The sequence below is a fragment of the Fusarium poae genome, chromosome 1 (genome assembly GCF_019609905.1).
Source record: "Fusarium poae strain DAOMC 252244 chromosome 1, whole genome shotgun sequence".
NCBI classification, from domain to species: Eukaryota; Fungi; Ascomycota; class Sordariomycetes; order Hypocreales; family Nectriaceae; genus Fusarium; species Fusarium poae.
The window spans coordinates 8,682,578-8,704,477 of NC_058399.1; the positions used below are offsets into that span (position 1 = coordinate 8,682,578).

The 21,900-nt window shown below is 48.2% G+C and overlaps 10 protein-coding genes across 10 annotated transcripts; 6 read left to right on the forward strand and 4 right to left on the reverse strand.

Annotated features, from left to right (window-relative positions):
- Positions 1-148: 148 nt before the first annotated feature.
- FPOAC1_002835 (uncharacterized protein) lies at positions 149-1,939 on the forward strand (the record flags this gene model as incomplete). Its single annotated transcript, XM_044847409.1, has 1 exon — positions 149-1,939. One exon carries the CDS (start codon positions 149-151, stop codon positions 1,937-1,939), a length of 1,791 nt encoding a protein of 596 aa, XP_044713325.1.
- A 501-nt stretch (positions 1,940-2,440) lies between these two features.
- On the reverse strand, positions 2,441-3,650 carry FPOAC1_002836 (uncharacterized protein; the record flags this gene model as incomplete). Its single annotated transcript, XM_044847410.1, has 2 exons — positions 2,441-2,620; positions 2,679-3,650. The coding sequence occupies 2 exons, from the start codon at positions 3,648-3,650 to the stop codon at positions 2,441-2,443; spliced, it is 1,152 nt and encodes a 383-aa protein (XP_044713326.1).
- An 839-nt stretch (positions 3,651-4,489) lies between these two features.
- On the reverse strand, positions 4,490-6,129 carry FPOAC1_002837 (uncharacterized protein; the record flags this gene model as incomplete). The annotated part of the gene is made up of 5 exons (XM_044847411.1): positions 4,490-4,965; positions 5,017-5,474; positions 5,531-5,969; positions 6,018-6,062; positions 6,117-6,129. The coding sequence occupies 5 exons, from the start codon at positions 6,127-6,129 to the stop codon at positions 4,490-4,492; spliced, it is 1,431 nt and encodes a 476-aa protein (XP_044713327.1).
- A 381-nt stretch (positions 6,130-6,510) lies between these two features.
- On the forward strand, positions 6,511-7,087 carry FPOAC1_002838 (uncharacterized protein; the record flags this gene model as incomplete). Its single annotated transcript, XM_044847412.1, has 2 exons — positions 6,511-6,984; positions 7,034-7,087. 2 exons carry the CDS (start codon positions 6,511-6,513, stop codon positions 7,085-7,087), a joined length of 528 nt encoding a protein of 175 aa, XP_044713328.1.
- Positions 7,088-7,346: 259 nt separating this feature from the next.
- On the reverse strand, positions 7,347-8,390 carry FPOAC1_002839 (uncharacterized protein; the record flags this gene model as incomplete). The annotated part of the gene is made up of 1 exon (XM_044847413.1): positions 7,347-8,390. The coding sequence occupies one exon, from the start codon at positions 8,388-8,390 to the stop codon at positions 7,347-7,349; it is 1,044 nt and encodes a 347-aa protein (XP_044713329.1).
- A 2,479-nt stretch (positions 8,391-10,869) lies between these two features.
- Positions 10,870-13,095, reverse strand: FPOAC1_002840 (uncharacterized protein; the record flags this gene model as incomplete). Its single annotated transcript, XM_044847414.1, has 1 exon — positions 10,870-13,095. The coding sequence occupies one exon, from the start codon at positions 13,093-13,095 to the stop codon at positions 10,870-10,872; it is 2,226 nt and encodes a 741-aa protein (XP_044713330.1).
- Positions 13,096-13,994: 899 nt separating this feature from the next.
- Positions 13,995-15,108, forward strand: FPOAC1_002841 (uncharacterized protein; the record flags this gene model as incomplete). Its single annotated transcript, XM_044847415.1, has 2 exons — positions 13,995-14,237; positions 14,293-15,108. The coding sequence occupies 2 exons, from the start codon at positions 13,995-13,997 to the stop codon at positions 15,106-15,108; spliced, it is 1,059 nt and encodes a 352-aa protein (XP_044713331.1).
- Positions 15,109-16,636: 1,528 nt separating this feature from the next.
- Positions 16,637-17,575, forward strand: FPOAC1_002842 (uncharacterized protein; the record flags this gene model as incomplete). Its single annotated transcript, XM_044847416.1, has 1 exon — positions 16,637-17,575. The coding sequence occupies one exon, from the start codon at positions 16,637-16,639 to the stop codon at positions 17,573-17,575; it is 939 nt and encodes a 312-aa protein (XP_044713332.1).
- Positions 17,576-18,181: 606 nt separating this feature from the next.
- On the forward strand, positions 18,182-19,647 carry FPOAC1_002843 (uncharacterized protein; the record flags this gene model as incomplete). The annotated part of the gene is made up of 3 exons (XM_044847417.1): positions 18,182-18,214; positions 18,433-18,493; positions 18,554-19,647. 3 exons carry the CDS (start codon positions 18,182-18,184, stop codon positions 19,645-19,647), a joined length of 1,188 nt encoding a protein of 395 aa, XP_044713333.1.
- Positions 19,648-20,444: 797 nt separating this feature from the next.
- On the forward strand, positions 20,445-21,570 carry COX4 (Cytochrome c oxidase subunit 4; the record flags this gene model as incomplete). The annotated part of the gene is made up of 5 exons (XM_044847418.1): positions 20,445-20,518; positions 20,584-20,795; positions 20,874-20,966; positions 21,082-21,341; positions 21,409-21,570. The coding sequence occupies 5 exons, from the start codon at positions 20,445-20,447 to the stop codon at positions 21,568-21,570; spliced, it is 801 nt and encodes a 266-aa protein (XP_044713334.1).
- Between the last annotated feature and the right edge of the window lie 330 nt (positions 21,571-21,900).

Here is a 21,900-nt window from a genome sequence, read left to right on the forward strand (position 1 = left end):
TGAACCCACGTGATCTCGTTTCCACCTCGCGTCAAGTCTATTCCCCGCGCGTCCCCAAACCGCTGTTGTACATCGACCAACACCGTCAATCCCCTCATCACCCTGGTCCGTTGTGCAAATCTGGCCAGATGTCGTCCCCAAGGACAAAATGGTGCAAAGAACCTTTACGCTCATCCCGAAATTCCCGGGTCGCGATGAAACTACCGACAAACCGCCCCCGCGGCCTATGACGTCGAAACAAGTTCGGAATGCATACAAAGCCGCAAATAAAGGACCGAAACTCACCCGAGCTGAGCAATGGAAACAAGAGAAAGCTGAACAGGAGAGGATAAGAAAAGAATTCGAACGTGAAAAGGCGGCGGCCAAGGCCAAAGTTGTACGGGATAAGAAGAAGGAGAAGGAATTGGCCGAGAAGGAAGAGAAGCGGAAGAAGAGAATGCCACTTGTCAATGTTCGACCAAGTCAAGAAACTATTTCGTGGTTTGTGAGAGGTAATGGGTCTACGAAGAAAAGGGATGCACAGGGAAAGGAAGTCGACGAGATTAATACGACGACGAACGAGGACAATGATGACACGAAAGAAACTACAAGCGCAAACGATGATGAAACGGAACAACCTGTTATGAAGATACGGAAGTTGGATGATATACTGGAAGACGATGAAGATATATCCGATCCTGAGAATGTCGGGTTAAGAACGAGGGAACCATCACCAAACCTCTCCAAGGAACAACAAAGAATCGAAGGGCCTTTGAGAGAAACAAAGGAAGACGGCGCTACCGAACCTGTAGAAGAGGCGCCACTAAGTGCTGAGACTCAAATGCCAGCACCGAAACTACCAATACCAGAAATCGAGCTTGAAGGAATGGAAGACGAATTGGATGAGGATTTCGAGGAGGATCTGGCACTTGGTATGCTGGAAGACATCGAAGCAGCCATGGACAAGCCGGCCCCCGAAACAACCCATGCTATCGATGCTGTCCCAAGATGCTCTATCAAACCAAACTCGGCAGTAACGCAACCGCCAGTTAATAACACCAAAAAACCAGCATCCGATCGCTACGCCAAGGATCTGGGTCTACACCGTCCGTCTTCCCCAACTTTTATCAAACCGCCTCTTCCCCAGCGTTCACCACGAAACTTGGAAGCAGGGTCTTCATCACCACCAAGACAGGAACCACCAATGAGTACTCAAGCTATCCTGTACAATCTGGACGACTTCTTCCCCTCTTCCTCTCAACAAGCACGCGAACTCGAGGAAGACCTGGACGACGACAACTTGATGCCATCGGCGCCCTTACATCTCGCACCGATAGCAGAAGAGGAAGAAGATTTTGATTTTGAAGAACTTGAGAAATCTCCAGAACAACTTCGCTTACCGGTACTCAATCCAGCCCTTGAATCACCACCTCCGCCACCGAGGCGCTTCTTCACATCCTCTGGGTCGCATGAACGAATGTGTCTTGCTCTCCAGCGAAGTCGCCGTACAGCAGCATTGGAGCAGATTCAACAGCGTGAAAGATCGCGAATCCAGGCCGGAAATCGCCAAGTCGTTAAAACCGACCAATCTGCCAAAAAGCCACAAGTTTTTGCCAAACCCCCACCACAACATATTCAACGCAATGAGCCTCGACAAGTTCCTTCCAAAACACCAGCACCGCCTCAACAGAAACATCACATTAACAAACCTTCTCCCCCAAAGCGTACGGAGACGCCAAAGCAACTTCACCAACAGCCCTCTAGAACATCACTCGCACCCCACAACGTGAACACTCCCAAGCGAGTTCATCCACCGAAACAAACGCCCCCAGTACGGCGGCCATCACAAGAAACCAAGGAGAACCAGAGGCCGTCACAAGAGCCTTTTGCGTTTAGTGCTTCGCAAGAGTCATACGGCGGAGATTGGGTAGATGACATTGCGCTAGAACTCATGATTTAACGACACGTCTTGGATGATTAGTATCGATATCAGAAGAAATGGTAAGGACAAGAGTATGATATGGGATGGCGGTCATGGTGCGGGAGGCCACATGTTTTTTTCTCCCTCGGCGTTTAGGACTGCTTCGTTATCTGGCATATCGCCCCTTTGCTTGGGGGCGAGTGGCAAAAATGTTTTTATATCACATAGCGACGGAGTTTAGAATTTAACCGTGTTGATTGATGGGTGATATCTTAACCGTTTTATTAGCTATTCTATTCATGACCAATTCACTGTCTATCAACAGTTAAAGCACGAGGTTTCACCACCAATATTGTACAGAAGTCCAATTCTGCTAACAATTAGACTTGGAAAGAGAGCAAGGGAAAAAAGAAATGATTGATGGTATACTGTCCCAAACGCCGATGCTATGCTATGCTTAATAGTGTCTCTTTCGTCATTCATGACTTCGTTGCCCCCCCAAATCCGCCAACCCGAAAGAAGATAATCAGCACTGACTGATCAAAGAAAAATCCCGACCCACTCTGTCTTTGCAGACACCTTTGTATCGCAGTCATTTACAGCACATCGGAGGTCATTTCCAACGAGATGCGGTGCCCTTGCATCTGGAGATCGGAAGCCCACACCGTCGCGATTCGTCTTGGTAGGCTTCCTGTTTTCGAAGCAATCGGCACAATAAACCTGTGATCTTGTTAGTTACGGTTAAAAAGGTGACAAGGTAGGTATCAAGGTAGCTTACATGGCCGCATTTCTTCAAAGCCCAAAAATGGTGCTCTCCGGGGGCGCGCTTGCGCTTTCCTTTTGCAGTACCAACTGAGCTCTGCGTGACATTCCCCGTAGGGTCGTAGGCCAGTTCCTCGTCACATGCTGGGCAAATAACCACGCTTTCTGACTCCTTCTCGGGATCGGTGCAGGTATTTCGGGTGAAGCCTTCTTGGGCTGGTGGAGGCGTAGGCATGCGTGGTTTGGGGCTCGGCTGGCGAGCATATGCATTGCGTGAAATGTCGAGATTGGGCGGGTTGAACACAGCGGCGATATCGATGTCAGCACCAATGACCAGTCTTCGGAACGGCCCAAATGCAAAGCTCGATCCCGCAGACAGAGCTGGCCGTTGACTTATTATTTCAACCTCAATCAGATCGTCTGGTCTTGGGAACATGCGTCCAGCATGTGGATAATGCCGAGAAGGTCGTTGTTCTTCGGGAGAGTCCACAGTAAGATCAATCACATTTGCCGAGCGACCAACAAATGTCCCATCCGTTCTTGCCAGTTGAGGGGGCGATATACGTTGTGAATTCGTTCGGCGTGGATTCCTTGCATTCTGTACCGCTTGTGCTGGCAGGGCCCTTGCCCGTGATAGGTCTGGAGAATCAGGCTCCTCCGTGAGGTCGATGAAGGGCGCTGGCTGAGCTGGTGCCGGGGCTAGTATGTTGCGCAGATGGGGATCGGGATGTGGTTGAGGTTGAGGAGCACGGCTTCGGCGAACTCTGACCGGGCGACCTGCTTGTTCGGTTGTGTGTCCTAGACTTGGGCGAGGGATTTGGCGTGGGCGTAGGCGTGGAGCAAATGTTGCAGGAGGTGCCGAAGGGTTGGGAAGAAACAGAGACGGCTCAGGGATATTTTGAGGCACTCGCGAGCCGAACACGAACCCGGGTTCTATCAACTGGTGATCCTCCAGCATCTCGAGAAAGTCGTCGCTGTTTTCGGCCATGTTGTTACAGGATGGAGGAGGATTTCGTGTGGGATATTTCGAAGTTTGTCAGACAGCAAGAGTTCTGATGTGCAGTGAATAGTCCACTATAATGACTTCACAGAACATGCGCGTGGTAAGTAGTCGATTGCACAGTGTATTGTGAGCGAAGTGCGGCGCGAAGTGTGAAGCAAAGGAGGAGCAGTGGCGATTAGCTCAAGGGTTGAGTCTTCCCGGTGCCCTATTCTGGCAGGTTCAGAATATATCATCTGTGTTATAAATTCATGAGCAAACTATTCGTAAGCATCTGTATTGTAACGAGAAGAGGCGTTTAAAAGGGATCCAGGGCGATAGTTTGGTAGGCATCAAGTTGAGTGGGATGTGAGTAGGTAGAAAGAATTGAAAATGAATTGTCGCTCGTTTGATACTCGATGTAACTTAGGCTCGTCCAGGCCCATGTGACGACAAGCGACAAGCTTAGTACCTAGCGCGCAGCGACCCTGCAGCCTGTGCTAAACAACCTACGATTACCCCACTAAGGACCGCTAACAACAGGCGTCAAGGTTGCCGTACAGGGGGGCAAATGACGGGCGCCTACCTAGGTACCTGCCCGAGCTCCACTACCTATGGGCTTTCATTCACGCTTTGAGGCTCATGCACTGAACTGCGTTTGTTTGTTGACTTCAAATTTAGAAAGTAAACAATGATGCTAAATAAACAAAACCCTTAATTATCAATTTTCAAACACCTTCTGTGCTTTGCTTTGACCCATTGTCGCAGGCCTTTATAAATACAGGAATTCCAGGGAATCATCCAGCCATCTCCTTTCAGTGCATAGTTTCGTCTAAATCCACCATTGTCTATTCCTTTGTTCCAAGTATGCTAACCACACCCTCTCCGTTAATCGTTACTAGCTGCTTCGCAGACTCTCCCCATCGAACCGAGACGGAAGGTGTGGAAATCTTCACGGGCTCACTCCACTTCTTGGTAGACTTGGTGAATTGTTGCACAGTCACTCCAGCAGCGCCGCCGGTGGCAAGGAACTGACCGCTGTAGTCCCAGGCCAAAGACTGCACTGGTCCGCCGGTCTCGAGAACCTTGGCCACGGCGGCATCTCCTTCCTTTCGCAGATCGAAGATGGTAACCATAGTTTGTCCCTTGGCTGTGGCAGCGAACCAGTAGCCGTTCTCGGAGAAACTAAGAGCCTGGATAGGGGCACCGAGGCTGAAGGAAGCAGCCTGCTCGAGCGTGTTGGTCATGAAGAGCTTAATCTCACCAGAAGTGGTGCCGGCAGCAAAGAGGTGACCATCGGGATGGAATGCGCAAGCGGTAAGAGCTGGAAATCATGTTAACAAATCGTCAATGTGCCAGGGGTTATGCAACTCACCAGCATCGGTGTAAGCACGGGCAGCGCGCTTCTGTGCAACCAAGTCATAAAAGACGATGCTTTTATCCGTACCGACGGAAGCCAGAATCTCACCGCTTGGGTGAAGGCCCAATGCGGTAGCAGCACCAGCATGCTCGCTCAGCGAAGCAACCTGGTTACCCTCCTCGAAGACCTTGACGCTTCCTTGGCCAGTTGCAAAGATAACACGGGTCTCGGCCCAGGCAGCATCTGTAATGGGTTCCTCCACGGGAATTGAGAGCTCGACCTTGTCTTCGGCAGTAGAGTAGATAACGGCCTGGCCCTTCAAGCCTCCGATGGCTGCGCTAGCTCCTCCTACGCTAAGAGCTGTAGCATCAGGAACAGGGAGTGAGTGAGTAGTTGCGCTCTCGAAAGCCGAGATCTCTTCGCCAGTGGCCCAGCCCTCAGGGACAGGGCGCTTCTTGCGACCCTTTGATAGTCTGGATCCAATGTTAGCTTTCCATAGTGTCTTCGTATTTGTCGACTTATCACATACGTCTGATGAGTCTCGTCCACCTTCTCAATAAGTTCTTGCGGCAGCTTCTCCACGCTATCAACTTGCATCTGATCGCCATCGACAGCACCTCCAGTCACAGTGACCTTGCTTAGAGCATCTCTAGCCTCGTCTCGCTCCCTCGTAAGTCGTGCAACAACTCGCACGGCGGCATCATGTTGGTACAGTGCTGTGGCAAGCTCCTCCCTGGTGCGCGCGAGCTGCTCCTTGAGGTTATATGTCTCGAGAGCGAGCGCGTCCCATTCATTCTGGAAGGTCGCGAGGAGGGCTGGGATGGATGTGAGGGTAGGAGGACGCGGTCGAACGATACGCGACGAATGGATAGGGAGGAGATCATCGGCGGTCAGGGCCTCTCCAGAATCGGGCTCTGTGGCATGTTCGTTGATGTATTGTTCGATAAGGCGCTTCTCGTAGACAACACCTGCGACAGGTTAGCTGCTGTGTTGATGTTATTGATGATACAACATACCGGACTTCTTAGACACGACGGGCTCTTGAGGAGCCTCTCCAGAAACTGTCAAGATATTAGCGCGCTGTTAGCTTCGGATGGTGAGCGTGGACAACATACTTCCACAAAGCATGGCGACTGCGATTTTGAGCTCGTGGAGCTTTCAATTGCTTGTCGTCAGGTAAAGCGCAATTCGTCGTCTCGAAGCTCTGTTGCGACGACAATCGCCTAGTCGAGATTTTGCCGGTGCACTGACCAGAGCTTTTGGAATCACGGGGTGATAAGATAAGGAATTGTTCGTCATATCCGTATCTTATCAGCCATCATCTTCATGCATGTCTCGACCCGGGGAGAACCGGTAATAGCAGTTTCGCATGTCTCCGGAATCCGATATAAAGTGGTGTAGTCTCGATAATGACATTTCAGTGATGATCTACCTGATTTGTGTCTGTTTATATTATAAGTGAATATCTGGTGATAATTGGCTGTCAACCCACCAACTTAAACACTCATCATGGCTCTCCCACCACCCAAAGAGCTTCGTATAGCAGATGAAGCCGAACAAATCAAGACTTTGGACCTCCTGTTTGAACCGAGTCCGGCAATTCACTCAACTCTGATCCCAGTCCTGAGAGGCTCAGAGTACACATCTTATCCCGAACTCATCGACGCCTGCAGATCTCGTTTTGTCTCACTTGCAAGCTCCACCTCTTCAACCAACCCAGACAAGACTCTCCTCCCCATCTTGGGATCTCACCCTCGTTTAGGGGCTAAAAAGGTCGAGTCTGCGCAGTCAGCAGCCGAGCAAGCCAACTTGCAAGGACAGGGCGAGGAGTTGGCTAGACTGAATCAGGAATATGAGGAAAAGTTCCCGGGATTGCGTTATGTCGTCTTTGTGAATGGTCGAGGAAGACCAGAGATCATGGAGAATATGAAGTTCAGAATCTCTAGAGGTGACTTTTCTAAGGAGATTGATGAGGCGTTACAGGTATGAATGAATTGCGTTTTGAGTTTCTCATACTGACTTCGTATGCCAGGCAATGTGCGATATTGCAAAAGATAGAGCCTCGAAGCTGGATTCAAAGCTGTAAATGTAACCAGTACTATCAGGAATAATCTGTTTCCTACTGTTGGTCTAAAAATCTTAAGCTTTCTCACAATCGAATCTGGGAATGCAAGTCAGTCATGATGTGTTTTATAATGCTCCAGGCCTAAAAGCTGGAGAGCGCTTCTAATGCCGCTGTATGTATGTAAATGTTAACAAGAACAACTCGCTGCCCAATGCCGTGCTTGTAAAAATTACATATTCCTATTACATGATTCTAGAAGTGAATCTGATGAATCGCGCCACTATCTAGACATCCAGCATATGCCATCAAGTTCATCCAAATATTCTTCATATGATCTGTCGTCTTCTTCGTTATTGTCGCCGTTCTGTCCAAACACAACGCTAAAGTCAGAGTATACACTGTCCTGATCATCACCGATGTCATCCCAGTCATCATCTGCCGGGTGCATATATGCGAAACTGTCTTCCTCAAGGTCATCCAGTGGAGGTAAATGTACTGTTGGCCGCAGCTCTGGAGACTGGATGGGGAAGAGTCGTGGTGATGTGCGCTTTTTGGTCGCAGCCACATCACCGACTGGGAGAGGCAGTGCCGCTGGCTTTGATAGTCGGCATGATGTGGGTTTGGAATGCTGGAACGGCTTGAGACCTTGTTGATTCGGTTGTGGTTTCGTTGATGAGATAAAACTTTGGGGCCCAGCAAGTCCGGTGCCCGTCGGAGCGATCCTGAAGGACCTGCTCGCTGCTGAATCTTGCAAAATCGGAGGTTTCAAGTTAGATTTGCTCGTAACTTTCGATGTTATGGCCTCGATTTCCTGCTCGTGTCTCCGTGCTGGCTGTCCTTGGTTTAGTCTCTGCCTGAGCCGGTTCATTACTGAGAAGCGCAGAAAGGATGTTGCGTGGAGATGTGCAATTCTTCGTGTCAAGTCTACCGAGGTCGCCATCTTCAGGAACCGTTTGTCACCAGCCTCTTGGCCCTCTCTGTTCAGGATGTGCGTTGCGGGTTGTGAATAGGGTTGTGAAAGACGGCTGGTGATGAGGTCGGCACGAAGTCGACGCTTCTTAACACTTAGACCGCCTGTGTTGAAGCCATCAACGTCGGATGTATAGCGTCGTCGCTTAATTCCTTGGGAAATTGTTAAAGTCGGTCGAATTTGAATACTGAGAGGGCTGAATATCGCGGTTGCTTCGTCTGAAGAAGGAAATGAGAAGCCCGCTGAGGTTTCAGGTCTCAACTGTGATACCCACGCCTTGGACCCTGTTGTCTTCTTCTGAGTAGCATCGCTGTTCCCTAACTTGCTGGTGGTACGATGCGCTGCATCTCCCATTAATGCTTCGAATAGAGGATCCGAACCGGGACAACGGGGTACTTGATTTAAGTCATCGGATGAGAGATCGAGCGGAGAGATGGGAAGGTCATCATGGCAACCGCCTTTGGTATGGCAGCGCCATGGCTCAAGCAGATTGATTGAGCTCTGTGCATTTGCCTCTACCTCCATTACCACACCTGTCGCTGCGTATGGCGGGGAGGAGAAAGCTCCGGTTGCTGTCAAAGTTGCGTCGTTGTATCCATCCGCTTGAACCTGTTTGCCTGTACACAGTTCCACGTCGATGGGAGAAGAGCCGAGTGTCTGGTTGAGGTTTAGAATAATGGACTTGGATCTATAAGAGTCCAGAGTTGAGGTTTCGAACCAGTTGATCAAGAATGCTCCGAGTTGGTAGTAATATCTCCAAGTACCTGGGTAGATGTGATGCGTAATACTTGTTGTTATAAGTTCGACCGAACTAATGCAACTTGCTCGACCACAGCTTGGCTGCAGATTCACAACAGGCCAATGCCATTCGCATCAATCAATTCTCCTCAAGCCCCGTCTTCTTTTGTTCAAAAAGCTCCTCCTCTCTAAGAAAAATAGAGCTTCAAAAGCTGGGAGTAACTGGCGTGATGCTTGACAAGCGAAGGTGGGGGGAGAGGACGGGCCTAAAGCCGCGACCGAAGCTAGGCGAGATCCCCGTCGGGAAAGAAGTAAGATGAGATGAGACAAGAGGGGAAAGTCTTTTTTGTTTAGGCAATATCTGTAGGTACCTCACAAAAAAAAAGGGAAGATAAAGAAAGTCCAATACGATAAGAAGAAAGGGAAAGCCAGAATAAGAATGGCTAGTAAAGAAGAAGAGGGGAAAGGGTCCTTTCGTTCTGGCTGGGAGATTCTTCTAGGTCAAGCAATAGCGTAAATCAAGTAGCGTAAATCATTACATTTCAGTTGCCATGCACAGTAGTCTGGACTGGACTAGGTACTAAGTCAGTCTAGTCTCCTGCAGCAAGGATCACGCCTGAACCAATTCGATGGAAAATCCGGGGCGAAACAACCCAACTAGACTAACACGTACCTTGCCTTGCACACAACCCAAGCTACACTAAAGCATGACCATCATTCAGCAGCTACAACATGTAATGGTTTCAGTTTGTACAAGACTATACCTTTCTGTAGACCGAGCACATCAGAGACATAGACAAAGCGTCGTCTAAACTAGATCTGCACTCTCACAGCCTATCCATCACCAAAAAGAAACGCCCAAGCCCAAACATCGCCGGGGAAGAAAGAATGTAAACCAGGATCCATGAACATCCGGGGTAAGCCATCCGGGGAGCTTCCAGTGGTTGCACAGCATTTCATAGGTCAAGGGCAGAGGCCGGGGATCCCCGCTGGGTGCAGTCAGGCGGTTGAATTGGAGCGTTCAAGGATCATCGAGTACAGGGAGAATTTTGCTTTTTCGTTGGCTGAGACTCGGATGGTCGGACAGGAAAGGGGGGGCACCACCAGTTATTAACCAAGGGAGGCAATCCGAGAGACTTGATCATACTACTATGGACTAATTAGACTTGATTGTTTACTGTTAGTCTCATAGAGAGAACAGCTTGGGCATGATGCATGCATGGAATCCTCAATGAAGCGAATGATGAACCCTGGTCACATTATATACTCTTACTTTCACGACCTGCTTAAAACAGTCGAATGGGTTTTCTCTCCATTATGTATGGAATTGATTCCGTATTACTCTTACCACTTCTACAGGATAACATCTCGTGACCGCCTCAACCCTCGTGACAAGCTCAAGCCACCAGATAACTCATCATATTCCACAGTACGTTACAGTTTGTATAACACTTAACGGTAGTAGCCTATCCTCGTAACGGTGAACTCAGACGACATGTCCAGACTGCCACCTCATGTCTTGCTGAAACCACCCCATTGGTAAATCTGCAGATCCAAGGCCATCCCTCCTTATTTGCTTCCCCGCCTATCTCGACCCTGTGAGTCTGGGAATTCAGCTTCAAGGCTTGCCAAATGGCGGTCGCTATTTCTAGGGCCATAATGAGACATCGTATCCCGCAATGCCAAATGCACACGCGTACATGTTTGTACCGTGGCATCCGCGTGTTTCGTTCATGCTGAGATGATCGAAGCAAAATGCACATGTCGATCTCATATGCTACGTTGCCTGATTCCGCCACTAATACAGCAGGCGACCCGTTGGACGTTTCATGATGTTTGTTGAGCACCATATTCCAAAACCAGAAGTACATATGTACCAGCATCAATTCATAGTCACCTGAGCTGAACCATCGACTGGTAAGAAATGATTTATTTAAGCCGACGCCATCCGGTGCGCTGCCTTTTGCTTGAACTCCATGGCATCCTCAAGACAAACTCCAATAACTCCAACATGTCTTGCTTGCGTGAAACAGCTAATGAGTGTATCGTATCATATCGTACCGTACTATCGTACACAGTGCATCATAAATTATAATCAAACGCGCCTTGTGCTAACATCAAAAATATCATTCTTCCATCCTCCTTGCTCATGCTCGAAAAGCTTTTGTTCCGCATCCCTGCCTTCCTCTTCCCACAGCTTGACAAGACTTCCAGGAGCATACCGCCCTTGGAATACACCTTGACCTGCCTGGACACCAATGCGTGCGTCAATATTAGGATCAGGCGCTGGAACAAGACGAGAAGCAACAGCTCGAGTGAATGTCCAGAGGTCCTTGGGGTCCGCAATGCGAGTAGCTCGAAGGCGTTCCCGTGCGTAGAGCATTTCTCTATTCAAGAAATGCAAACCTTCAGCGATGGCCGCAGCAACCTTGAGCTCAAGGGCTTTGCGCACGATAGGTCGAATGAATGGCTTCAAGAGCCAAGCCAGGCATGCAAACTTGGACTTGCTCAGCGTGTAGTTAAGGTGGTGGATTTTGACCTTGACGTTGCGCAGAGAGACAATCTGTTCCAGGCGGTCCTTGCCGATTTCCAGGTCGAGGGTAATGTCAACGCCACGTTTGTCGAGGTGAAACCCGGCAATACCTTGGTCGACCATGCGGAGAATACCAGAGTGCAGACGAAACCAGTAGCCCAAGTCGTCAGCAGCGATAGAGAGGCCAGACACGGTAACCTTCATCATGGAGGTCATAGTAGACTGCGTTCCATGAAGTGCCTTCTTCACCTGAACGTCATTGTAGCTTGAAATGTTGAGCTGGAAAGGTAAGAATGAGCTGGAATTAACTGTACGGCCAGGCTCGAGAACAAGATTCTCTAGCAGGAGGTCGATTGCCGGAGCAGACACTTCGACACGTGGAATGGGGATATACTGGATAGCTTGGATAAGAAGAGGGACAAAGATATTGATGGTGTCGGTAACCAGATCGCTATTGGCGTACTCTCCAGCAGGAGAAAGCAAGAGTGCAACTCTCTCAGTTGTGTGAACGAGCTGCTTAATGTCCTGGTCATCCAAGATTGATCGAAAAGCAGCATACAAGCTAGAGAGTAACTCGTCGAGGTCGTCTCGGATTGAAGACTTGGCAGTCAATTCGTTGGACTTTTTGCGCAAAGTTTGAAACCTCTCCTCGATGTTGTCGAAAAAGTCAGGGTCGCTAAGCATATCTTGCACCATGTTTCCAATTTGTTTCACAAGTTCATCAAAGTTGGGATCGGTCTTGCCGTCATCAATAACAGCCTCGAAGGATTTTTGGACATTATCCCAATGCTCACGCTTGCCCAAAGAAGTGATGAACAACCAGAAGTTGTGGACTGCCTTGTCAGCCTCTGGGTTAGGCTTGGTATCCTCCTCAACTGCTTCCACTGTCGCAGCGGCCGCATGCGAGTAGGCAAGGAGGTAACGCCGAATCAAGAGCGATAGTGTCGAGACGGATTCCTTGTAGTCTGTTCGTTTGCGAAGGTTCAAGACGGTGTTCTTGAGGCGCTTGACAAGTGCATCGCCTTCGTCGCCTTTAACATGCTCCTTGATGCTCTGTGCTGCTCCATCGGCTACCTCGAGGGCACTATCCTTGACAGTTTCGCCGACATCTGCAACTTCATTCTTGAGGTCTTGGTCTGAAGGGGGTGCGGGTGACTTTTCATGGCTGTTTGCATTCTTAAGGGCTTCCTCCTCCTCCTTGGAAGGCTTGATGGCCTCGCCAGCTTGTTTAGAGACGTCTGACAAGGTAAAGGCAGTATCCCGCAGTACCTCTCTTCCTACAGTACTGAGGTCGGATAAAAAGATTCGGAAGTCGGAATTGGTCAAGAGAAGAGACCCGACAGTCTGCAAGCTCTTGTAAGTAGCCACAGCATCAGCTCTAACCTTGGCTCTGGCAGCCCTCTGTTCGATATGGGCGACATCAACATCCAAACGTGCCTTGGTGAGGTACCAGATAAAATCCTGAATCTGGTCCTTGCCATTTTTGTGCTGTAGTACTTGAATGAACTGAGTGATCCACAGTTTGATGCTTCTGATGAGAGCTCGTCCTGAAGGGCTCAACTCCTGTCGCTCTGGGTTCAAGATTTGGGCGGAGAGAAGAGTTCGAAGATGGATGATGAGCTGCTCGTTGCTTGGCATATAACCCTTTGATATGGCGCGCAGCATCTGATATGTATGGAGCTTCTCATGCAGTCGCGTCTGCAAGCTAGTGTCGTCATTGTAACGCGGCAGCAGAGGTTCACGCTCTGCCTCTTCACGGTCTTTACCGCAGCCGAAGCATGACAGCATTTTTAGAAACTTCAGGCGATTAAAGCCTGTGTTGAAGTTATTGGGTTTAATGACTTTGTGAGTATTTTCTTGAGAGTGGTTGCTACAACAGACGAGACAGCGAGAAAGAGAGATTCATATCCATCTTTTGAGAGTGATGATGATAACGACGTCATGACTTGATCGGAGCTTCTGATCCTGGCATGCACCACTAACTTTAGGCTTGAAGCAACCACAAGCCCCCTGTGAAACGCGGAAGGAAACAGGCACGAGCTTGATGATTGGTCAAAGGGGATCTCATTATTTCGCATTCATGATGTCTTATTTTGTACCGATGATGAGTGGGCTTGTGTATGGGAATGCGCCTACAACGAATTCGTCCAAATCGCATCATGAAGCATATTGATGAGCGATGAATATTGAGAAAAAAATACCTGATAAATTGCCACTACCGCTCTTGACATTTAATAGTAAGAAGAAGGCATCCTCTCAGTTTATCCCATTCCATTTGCTTGGTATGGACACCGGCTCACTTTTAGCAGTAAATCCTGAGATCGGGAGCGTTTCTGAGCGATGCAGAACGAGTCACAATGTTTTTTCAATCGTCTTGACTCCTTTCTCGTGGGAATTGAAGCCGTATTGAAGGATTACATGGGTGTTCTTGCTTGTCGGCGATTCATCATCAATAGAATGGCCCGCGGTTACTAACCACGGACTACAGTCTGTGGACCTCGGCATCGTCAGCTGGGCGGAATAGCATTGGCAATCAAACGGAGCACAAACAAGGAGTCCAGAATAGACTGAACAACGAGGCCAAGCAATGCTTGGATGTTAACTTTGATTGTGTTACTTCAATTAACAAGTTCTGAATTTCGATGACAACGCCAAAAGAATGGAAGCGATTATCCTTCCAAGAAGCCATGGAGCTATCCAGACTTCCAGACGACGCATCAAGGATACAGACCATTCAAAGATTTATGAGTGTCCAACCGGCTTGGACTCCAGGCCAGGAGCTTCCTTGGGACGCTGTCGGTATTCAGCCGCCCAGAATTACAAGAGGGGCTTATGGCGCTGTCGTATACGCACAAGCTTCACTCGCAGCAGCTCGTGTAGTTGAACAAGAAGATGAAAGTGGACAAATAGAAAACAGGAGAGGCATTCATGTGCGTTGAACCCCCTTATAGCCAGCCGATCAAAGAACTTACAGTATTAATTTAGTCGATTCATGCTGTCTTTACAAACCCCGGACTTTCAGATCGTCCTTTCATCCTCGATGTCTCAGAAGTTCATTCGAGTCGTTCATTTTCCACACGCCTCGTCCATGCTCGTCAACCAACGCAACCTTCGACAAACCCATCAGGACCCTTTCCCAAATCAGACTCTGAAGTGCCCCTAGGCAACGCTTGCTTGACGAGTATCATCACTTTCAAACGACCTGTTCTTACCACTGATCAGATCCAAGGGATCCCACCTCAGGAGAGGTTCAAAGACATTCTTTCCTCAAGAAATCCCGATGAATGGGATCCATGTCCGCAGGCTGACATTGATGCCCTGAAAGCAAAGTTCCCAAATGAAGGCCATGGTGCATTCCCTATTCTGGACATGCACAAAGTCGACATGTCGGCGTTCAATGCCAATAAGGAAATACCCGAGCGGAGAGAATTGATCTACTATCGATTGCTCAAGCCTCTTGCTAGACAGGATATCAATGCCCATATTCTATGTCATGCGTTCGAGGCAGATCGTAATAGTCTGTTCATGCTCGGCAATCACCTGGGCTATGGTCACGATCTGGGCATTGCAGCGAGCCTGAGTTATTCTTTTTACGTTCACGTCAATGCCGAAGAAGCAGTTATGGAAGGTAGTAAGTGGTGGATACAAGAGGCTTCTTGGCCACGCTTCAGCGCAGGCAGAGGCGCAATGGAGAGCTTGATCTGGAGTCCAGAGGGGAAGCATATCGCGACTGGCTATCAGGATGGTATCGTACTGCCAATGGCATCAAATCCAGAGCGAGAGCGAGAGACAAAACTGTAAAGACGATGTGAGCTTAGTTTTGTATCAGCGTTGCGGTCAGGTTTTGGCTGCCTCCAACACGTAGAATATTTTCTATACGACCAGGAATGACACATTACCTTACACAGTCGATAATATAAAAACTCATCTGGACCAAAACAATTGGAAAGTGGATGTTCTCTCTTTTTCTATCCTTTCTGATGGTGCATTCCGTTTGTGATTCACAAAAAAGGACTCTTCCTCACAAAAGCTTTGCTTTTCAGGCTCCAGTCACCCCCTTATTCTCCTCGGGATCGCATACTTCGATTTGAGAATCACCTCAACCACTGAACAATCTTTCCTTGCAGCACGAAAACCATTCGGGGCACAGTCGATTATCCCAAAAAAGTTACTCTAGTACATTACTTCGTTTCCTCTCAAGTCAAGGTGAGAGTCGAGATCAGTAACATCTGACCGACTGAGTATGTCCATGGATAATACATCGTTAGGCACTATTAACAGACGCCATTCAGATTCTAAGGAAAGCTAAACGTTCAAGAAGCCATGCCCATATTCAAGTAAGCCTTCTTCTTGACATGCAGTAAACACGACGGCGACACAGGTTCAGATAAATCTTTGCATAGAAATCTTCAGACTCGGGAGATCTTTGGCCATACCTCTAGAGCTGGTAAGTACATGAATAAATATGCCCTTATCTTTCTATACTTGCTTGCTTAGCGGGTATCTGTCACCTGCAGATAATTAACACGAAGCTTGCATAGCAGCGCGTTGTATCGCATCTCTGTTTACTAAATAACCTTCTTCAAACACTACATCAGATCAAAAAAGGGGTAAGCCATTGCTTACTCTCCTCTCATTATCACTACTAAACAAACAATAAATAAACAGAAAAACTTGAAAGCTATCAAGAAAGACACTTCTCCTGTTCTATTCGCTTCCATTTCGTTAAAGCATGCCGCACACTGATTCACTGCTGGTAAGTGTTTCATCTGCCTACCCAACGCATCAGCCATCTTACACTGCCAATCTTCAACACTGAAACATAATATTCACAAGGTGCACCACCAAAACTTTTCATCTTTTCCCACCTTTTACCTCAAATGGATTTCTCACCTATCTTCCCCAAACATCATCTTCTTTCATAGAAACATATTGCTAATCCCTTTTACTTTACAAGGTACATGGTAATCCTCATTTAAATTATCAATATATTCGTTATTGCCCGTGGCTCCCCCAGGACGGCTAAGAACGAAACCTTTAGTAAGTTTGCTTCATTTTCTCCAACACTGTATTTTATTCCCTTACCGTGTTCCGTCTATTGGCCTATATTGATCGCCCTTTTCGACACAGCAGTTCTAGCACTTATTTCCCTTACTTCCCCTTTACGAAAGTCATAGGATAGGCCCCTACTATCCCAAAGTTATATCATCGCTCTAACACCTAGACAAAAAGACGCTTTCCTTGTAAGTGGTTCTCCTATAATGCTTAGAGTACATACTAACTGTAAATCCAGGACGTATTCACTACTACGCAGGCAATACTATTCAAGATGGCTGACCGTATCGGGTCCCAGTCTCAACCTGGTCCGGTAGCAACTGAGGATGTTGATCGGATGCTGCAGAAGTTCCCAGACGAAGTTTTTGAATTGAGTTCAGACGGGCAGACATACACTGCGCCAAGGTGTCTCATCGGTACTCCAGTACGAAAGATCACTGAAACCGACGACTATTGGAAGTCAGGATGGCTCTCTCTTGAATCGTTCTTCGCCCAGGAGGAAAACGAGAAGAAGGCCAAAGCCGAAGCAGATGTGCGACGGCAACTCAATCCTTCGGACAAGCACGCCGCAAAAGAGCACAAGATCCATTCAGACAACGTCTGCAAGCACAAGAAAATCCGAGAGATATTCGGTAAGGAGACAAATTATCATCCCAACCAGTTGGTTTCCAAGCACCACCTACCTGCGGACGGGCTTTGCTACATGGACATCATGTACAAGCTTGCCTGTAAGGTATCAGACCTGAAATATCTCCAAGATCGAAAGGAGCTTACTATGGATCCATGGGATTTCATCCGATGGAGAGTCGCATTGAAACTCCAGCCGAAACTTTTGTTTGCAGCGCAGAGTGGTCGTGAGTATGTTCGGGCCATCATTTCTCAAATCTTTGAGGGGCCTGGAACACCTTCATCCCCTCGTCCATATCATGATCCCCTTCTTCGTGCTGCCATTATTCGATCGGCTGGTTATCAGGGCCGCCTGAACAGCTACGGCAAGCCCAGCGATAAGCACAAGGTCGTCAAAGGACCTTCCATGATCACTTCTCGTGTCAGAGCAAGGCCCTCGTCACCTTTTGCACACAGGCCAGTCAATCCTTCTCGAGTTGAGAAACGTCAAAAGATATCTTCTCAGCCCAGTACCTACCACGGTGTCAACGCCTTTCGAGCCCAGCAACAAACGCGTCAGGGGCCGCAAGATAACCCCGAGCAATGAGCATACAGTGATCAAATGTGAGTAGTTAATAACAATCCCCTCATTCACTAGCTAATTCATCTCAACTCAGTTTTTTTGTTATGGAGTCCAAGGCCTGTTTCCTTATGCCAATTGAGCTCAATGGAACTATTCCGTACATACATCTTCTATCTCATCTATCGTTCGCATTGAGGTCACAAACTGGCAATGGGGGATACCCATCAGGATTTTGGAAGTGAGGTTTATGGCACATGGATACCGATTTACATCGGTCAGTCTTATTCTACATTATCTGGCAAATTTTGTACAAAATCTGTTCCCTCCCACTATTTGATCGCAATTGAGACGATCATACTCATAGTTCTTCCATGAGCCTGTGTTTCTAAGGGGGGGGGGGGGGTTCAGTTTGCACCAGGGATTATAGGCTCGTCAAAAAGAGTTTTCTTTCAATTGAAATTCTCATGATACTTTCGACGTCCACCTGAGCTGATGGTGTTAAATGCTGATCTTGTTTGTATCACGGTGAATAACATTGTGGTATCGTTTTGGCACGATAGTTTGTAGCTCGTGAAACGATTTGACAAGTCATAATAATTAGAAAGTCTTGTTGCTTTATCTAATAACTACATGACCTCATTTAACCCCGAATTTGTTGTTACTGTAAGCTTGCCGTATAGTTACATGGTCGGGTATACTGGGTATGCCGGGTATGCCGGGATAAATCTGAGGTCTTGACGATGTAAGGACAACTTGCCCATATAATTTCATGCGCACTGAAACCACTGTCTAAACAATCTTCAACTTCCTGATCCAATGCTCCTGGTTTGAGATCATAAGAAAATAACTTTTCCGTCTACCGCTGACCACGTGCAATCAAGACTTTTGGTTCGATTGGTTCCTGCATCTCAACTCTGAACTTACACCATCAAGCGCAAACAGGTAAGGTGAATCTCAACGCCCATATATCGTTAACCTTATTTAACCTATACCAAATGTTAGGTATGAGTTTACGTCAAGCAGCCGTCAGAGCCAGTCGAGCTCGCTTTGCAAGCCATTTCCCATGGACAACTTCACCTGCAATCATCGGCGCACCAATGCGCGTCATGTCGGGACCACAACTCGCCCTAGAGATCTCAAAAGCCGGAGGACTGGGTTTCATTGGCCCTGGAGCAAAGCCTGAAGACACATCCAATGACCTAGCTACTGTACGGGAGTTGCTACGTAATTCGTCTCCCAAAGCACTGCCATCCGCATTCCCCTCCGATCATCTCCCAGTCGGCGTTGGCTTTCAGCTTTGGAATGGGGATTTGGAATCAGCTGTTGAAGCCGTTCGAGAACACAAGCCTTGCGCAGCGTGGCTCTTTGCGCCACATCGAGGTCAAGAGGAGCTGGAAGAATGGACGGTCCAGATACGGGAAGCTTACCCTGGTATCCAAGTCTGGATTCAAATTGGTACCGTACAGGAGAGTATCCAAGCCGCCATGAGTGATCATCGCCCCGCTGCTCTTGTCATCCAAGGTGCTGAAGCAGGCGGTCATGGTCGAGCCACCGACGGCCTGGGTTTAATGGCCCTGTTTCCTGAAATCTCAGACCAGGTTCAAAACTTTGAGATGGCTATATTTGCGGCAGGAGGTATCGCAGATGGTCGCGGAGTCGTAGCGGCACTCTCACTCGGAGCCACTGGGGCAGTAATGGGCACCCGTTTCCTAGCAGCCACGGAAGCGCGCATCAGCAAAGGCTACCAACAGGAAGTCGTGCGAGCTACGGACGGAGCTCGATGCACTACTAGAACTATGCTCTATAATCAGCTTCGCGGCACAATGGGTTGGCCGGAGCAGTACAGCCCGCGTGGGATCGTCAACCAGAGCTTCCATGATCACCAAGCTGGTGTTGATTTTGAGGAGCTGAAGAAGCGACATGACGAAGCTATCAAGTCCGGCGATAAGGGCTGGGGACCAGAGGGGAGACTGGCTACGTATGCGGGTGCGGCTGTTGGCCTTATACATGATGTACAGGATGCAGGTGTGATCGTAAGGCGTGTGCAGAGTGAAGCCAATGAGATTATGGCAGACTTTGCAAGGAATACTATGTAATGAGATTCCCACAAATGAATATGAGCACTTTACCTTTATGGGATATACGAAGAAAGTTGGTTTGTAAAACAGTTTTGTAGGTTCAGTTTCCAGTTATCATCATTCTTTCGACCATGGACGAGGAGCAGCTATGAAGACCACCACATATTATCTTTCAGGCGATGCATTTCAGAATGACATGTTCAACGCCATCGCTATATAATAAAGATCTGATGTAGGTATATTATGGCTACAAGCTAAAGAGATGTTCTATTGTTGTTGGTGTATTTGCTAGGTAGATATAATTACCAAATATTCAACGGTGAGTAGTGACATATACTCTGTTTTGAAATTTTGTAAGCTTTGCAAGCCAGCTTTCGTCATTAGAATGACTTAAACAATATCGCTATAATCCTAGGATAGGATGAGTACATATAAATCCGATGAGACGAAGGCATTTGGTGTAGTTGAATTACGGTTCGTTCGTCACTTACACGCCCTTGATAGGTTGTGATAGTAAATACTGCAAGTTCATCTTTCATTATTTTATCAACATGACTCTATTCGATTTATCCTCATGTTTGATCTGAGGCTTACATCCTGATTTGTAATAGTGTTAGACATGAATGAAACCGATGAGTTGATCAATCTTCATCAGTGAGCCTCGGTAGTGAGTTGAGATGGAATAGAAAACAAATCTTATGACTAAGCATGCGAGATCTGAAAGTGACATTTGGAAATTCGAATGTCAAAATATAGTCGACTAGATATTTCTTATTTCATTCGAGCTATATCATCATCTTGCCAAAATAAACATGATGGAATTTGAAGCTCTTGAAGCTATGATGACGATTCTGAAGCCGCCTTATTCAGTGACTACAGCGAGAGCTTTGTAGGTCACGTGGCTGAGAATACAGCAACTTCAATTGGACAATTGACTTGCCCGGATGGGTCCAGATTCCAACTTCGACCCAAATCAGCCCATCCCTCACAAATCCCTCGACAACACCCTCTACCTCGCATCCCCCGAGTCATCCTCATTGCCAGGCGCAAACCCGATCCGATAAGAACTACAACAATGTTCCTGCAACGCTCCGCCATCACCGCGGCTCGCCGCGTCGCTGCCCGACCTGCTGTCGCTCGCACCTTTGTCACCTCCGTCGCTCGCCGTACGCATTTCTTTCTTTCCCCACAGCCAATGGTATCCGTCGTATGATGGCTGACTAGCGTTTTTGCTCCGACTACAGGTGATGCCAGCCGTCCTACCACCCCCAGCGAGCAGGCCGCTGCTCTTGCTGGCACTGCCGAGAAGAAGGTTGGATCCTACAAGGTTCTGAAGGGTACGTTAATCGACAACGACGCCGTCGACAGCCGCAATGGCGCGCCCCGTAACCTCGGTCGATGCACCGTGACGTGATATGCAACACCGGCTGACGAAAGCTTCCACTATTGCAGAGATCCAGACTGAGGAGGATCTCTTCGGTCCTGGTGCCGCCCCCGGTACCGTCCCTACCGATCTCGAGCAGTCCACCGGTCTCGAGCGTCTGGAGATTCTCGGTAAGATGGAGGGTGTCGACATCTTCGACATGCGCCCTCTCGATGCCACCCGCCTCGGAACGATGAAGGACCCCATCATGGTCCGATCTGCTGGTGAGGAGCAGTTCGCTGGTTGCACTGGTTTCCCTGCCGACTCTCACGGTGTTAACTGGCTCGGCGTGAGTCTTGACCTTTTTTTCGGCCCCCGGACAGATGGAAGTGAATTGCTGACATTGTAACTTCAAGCTCACCCGCGAGCGCCCTATCGAGCGATGCCCCGAGTGCGGCAGCGTCTACAAGATGGACTACGTCGGTCCTGAGGACGATCACCACCACCACCACCCTCCTGAGTTTGAGGAGCCCAAGACTTTTGCCGATTACATCAAGCCTGAGTACCGATACAAATAAATGCATTGCGCCGAGAGATATTGAGAAGATTGGGCTGCAGTATCAAGTGAAAACTAGACGGGTGTGATGCTGCCCCGGGGAGAGGATCCATTTTGTGTAGATTAGGGTGCCTTGTTCCCTGTGTCAATTTACTAAGTTAGCTTGCAGAAGTTGATGTTGACTATATAACAGATTCTCCAAGATGTGAAACTAATTTAATGTTTCGATTGAACTAGCAATCGAGTATTTCTTGAGCTTCAGGATAATCCACAGTATATAGCTGGGTTGTGATGTCATTTCGTTGGTTGAGGTGAAACAGTCTGCGAATGGTAACTCTCATACGGAGTACCA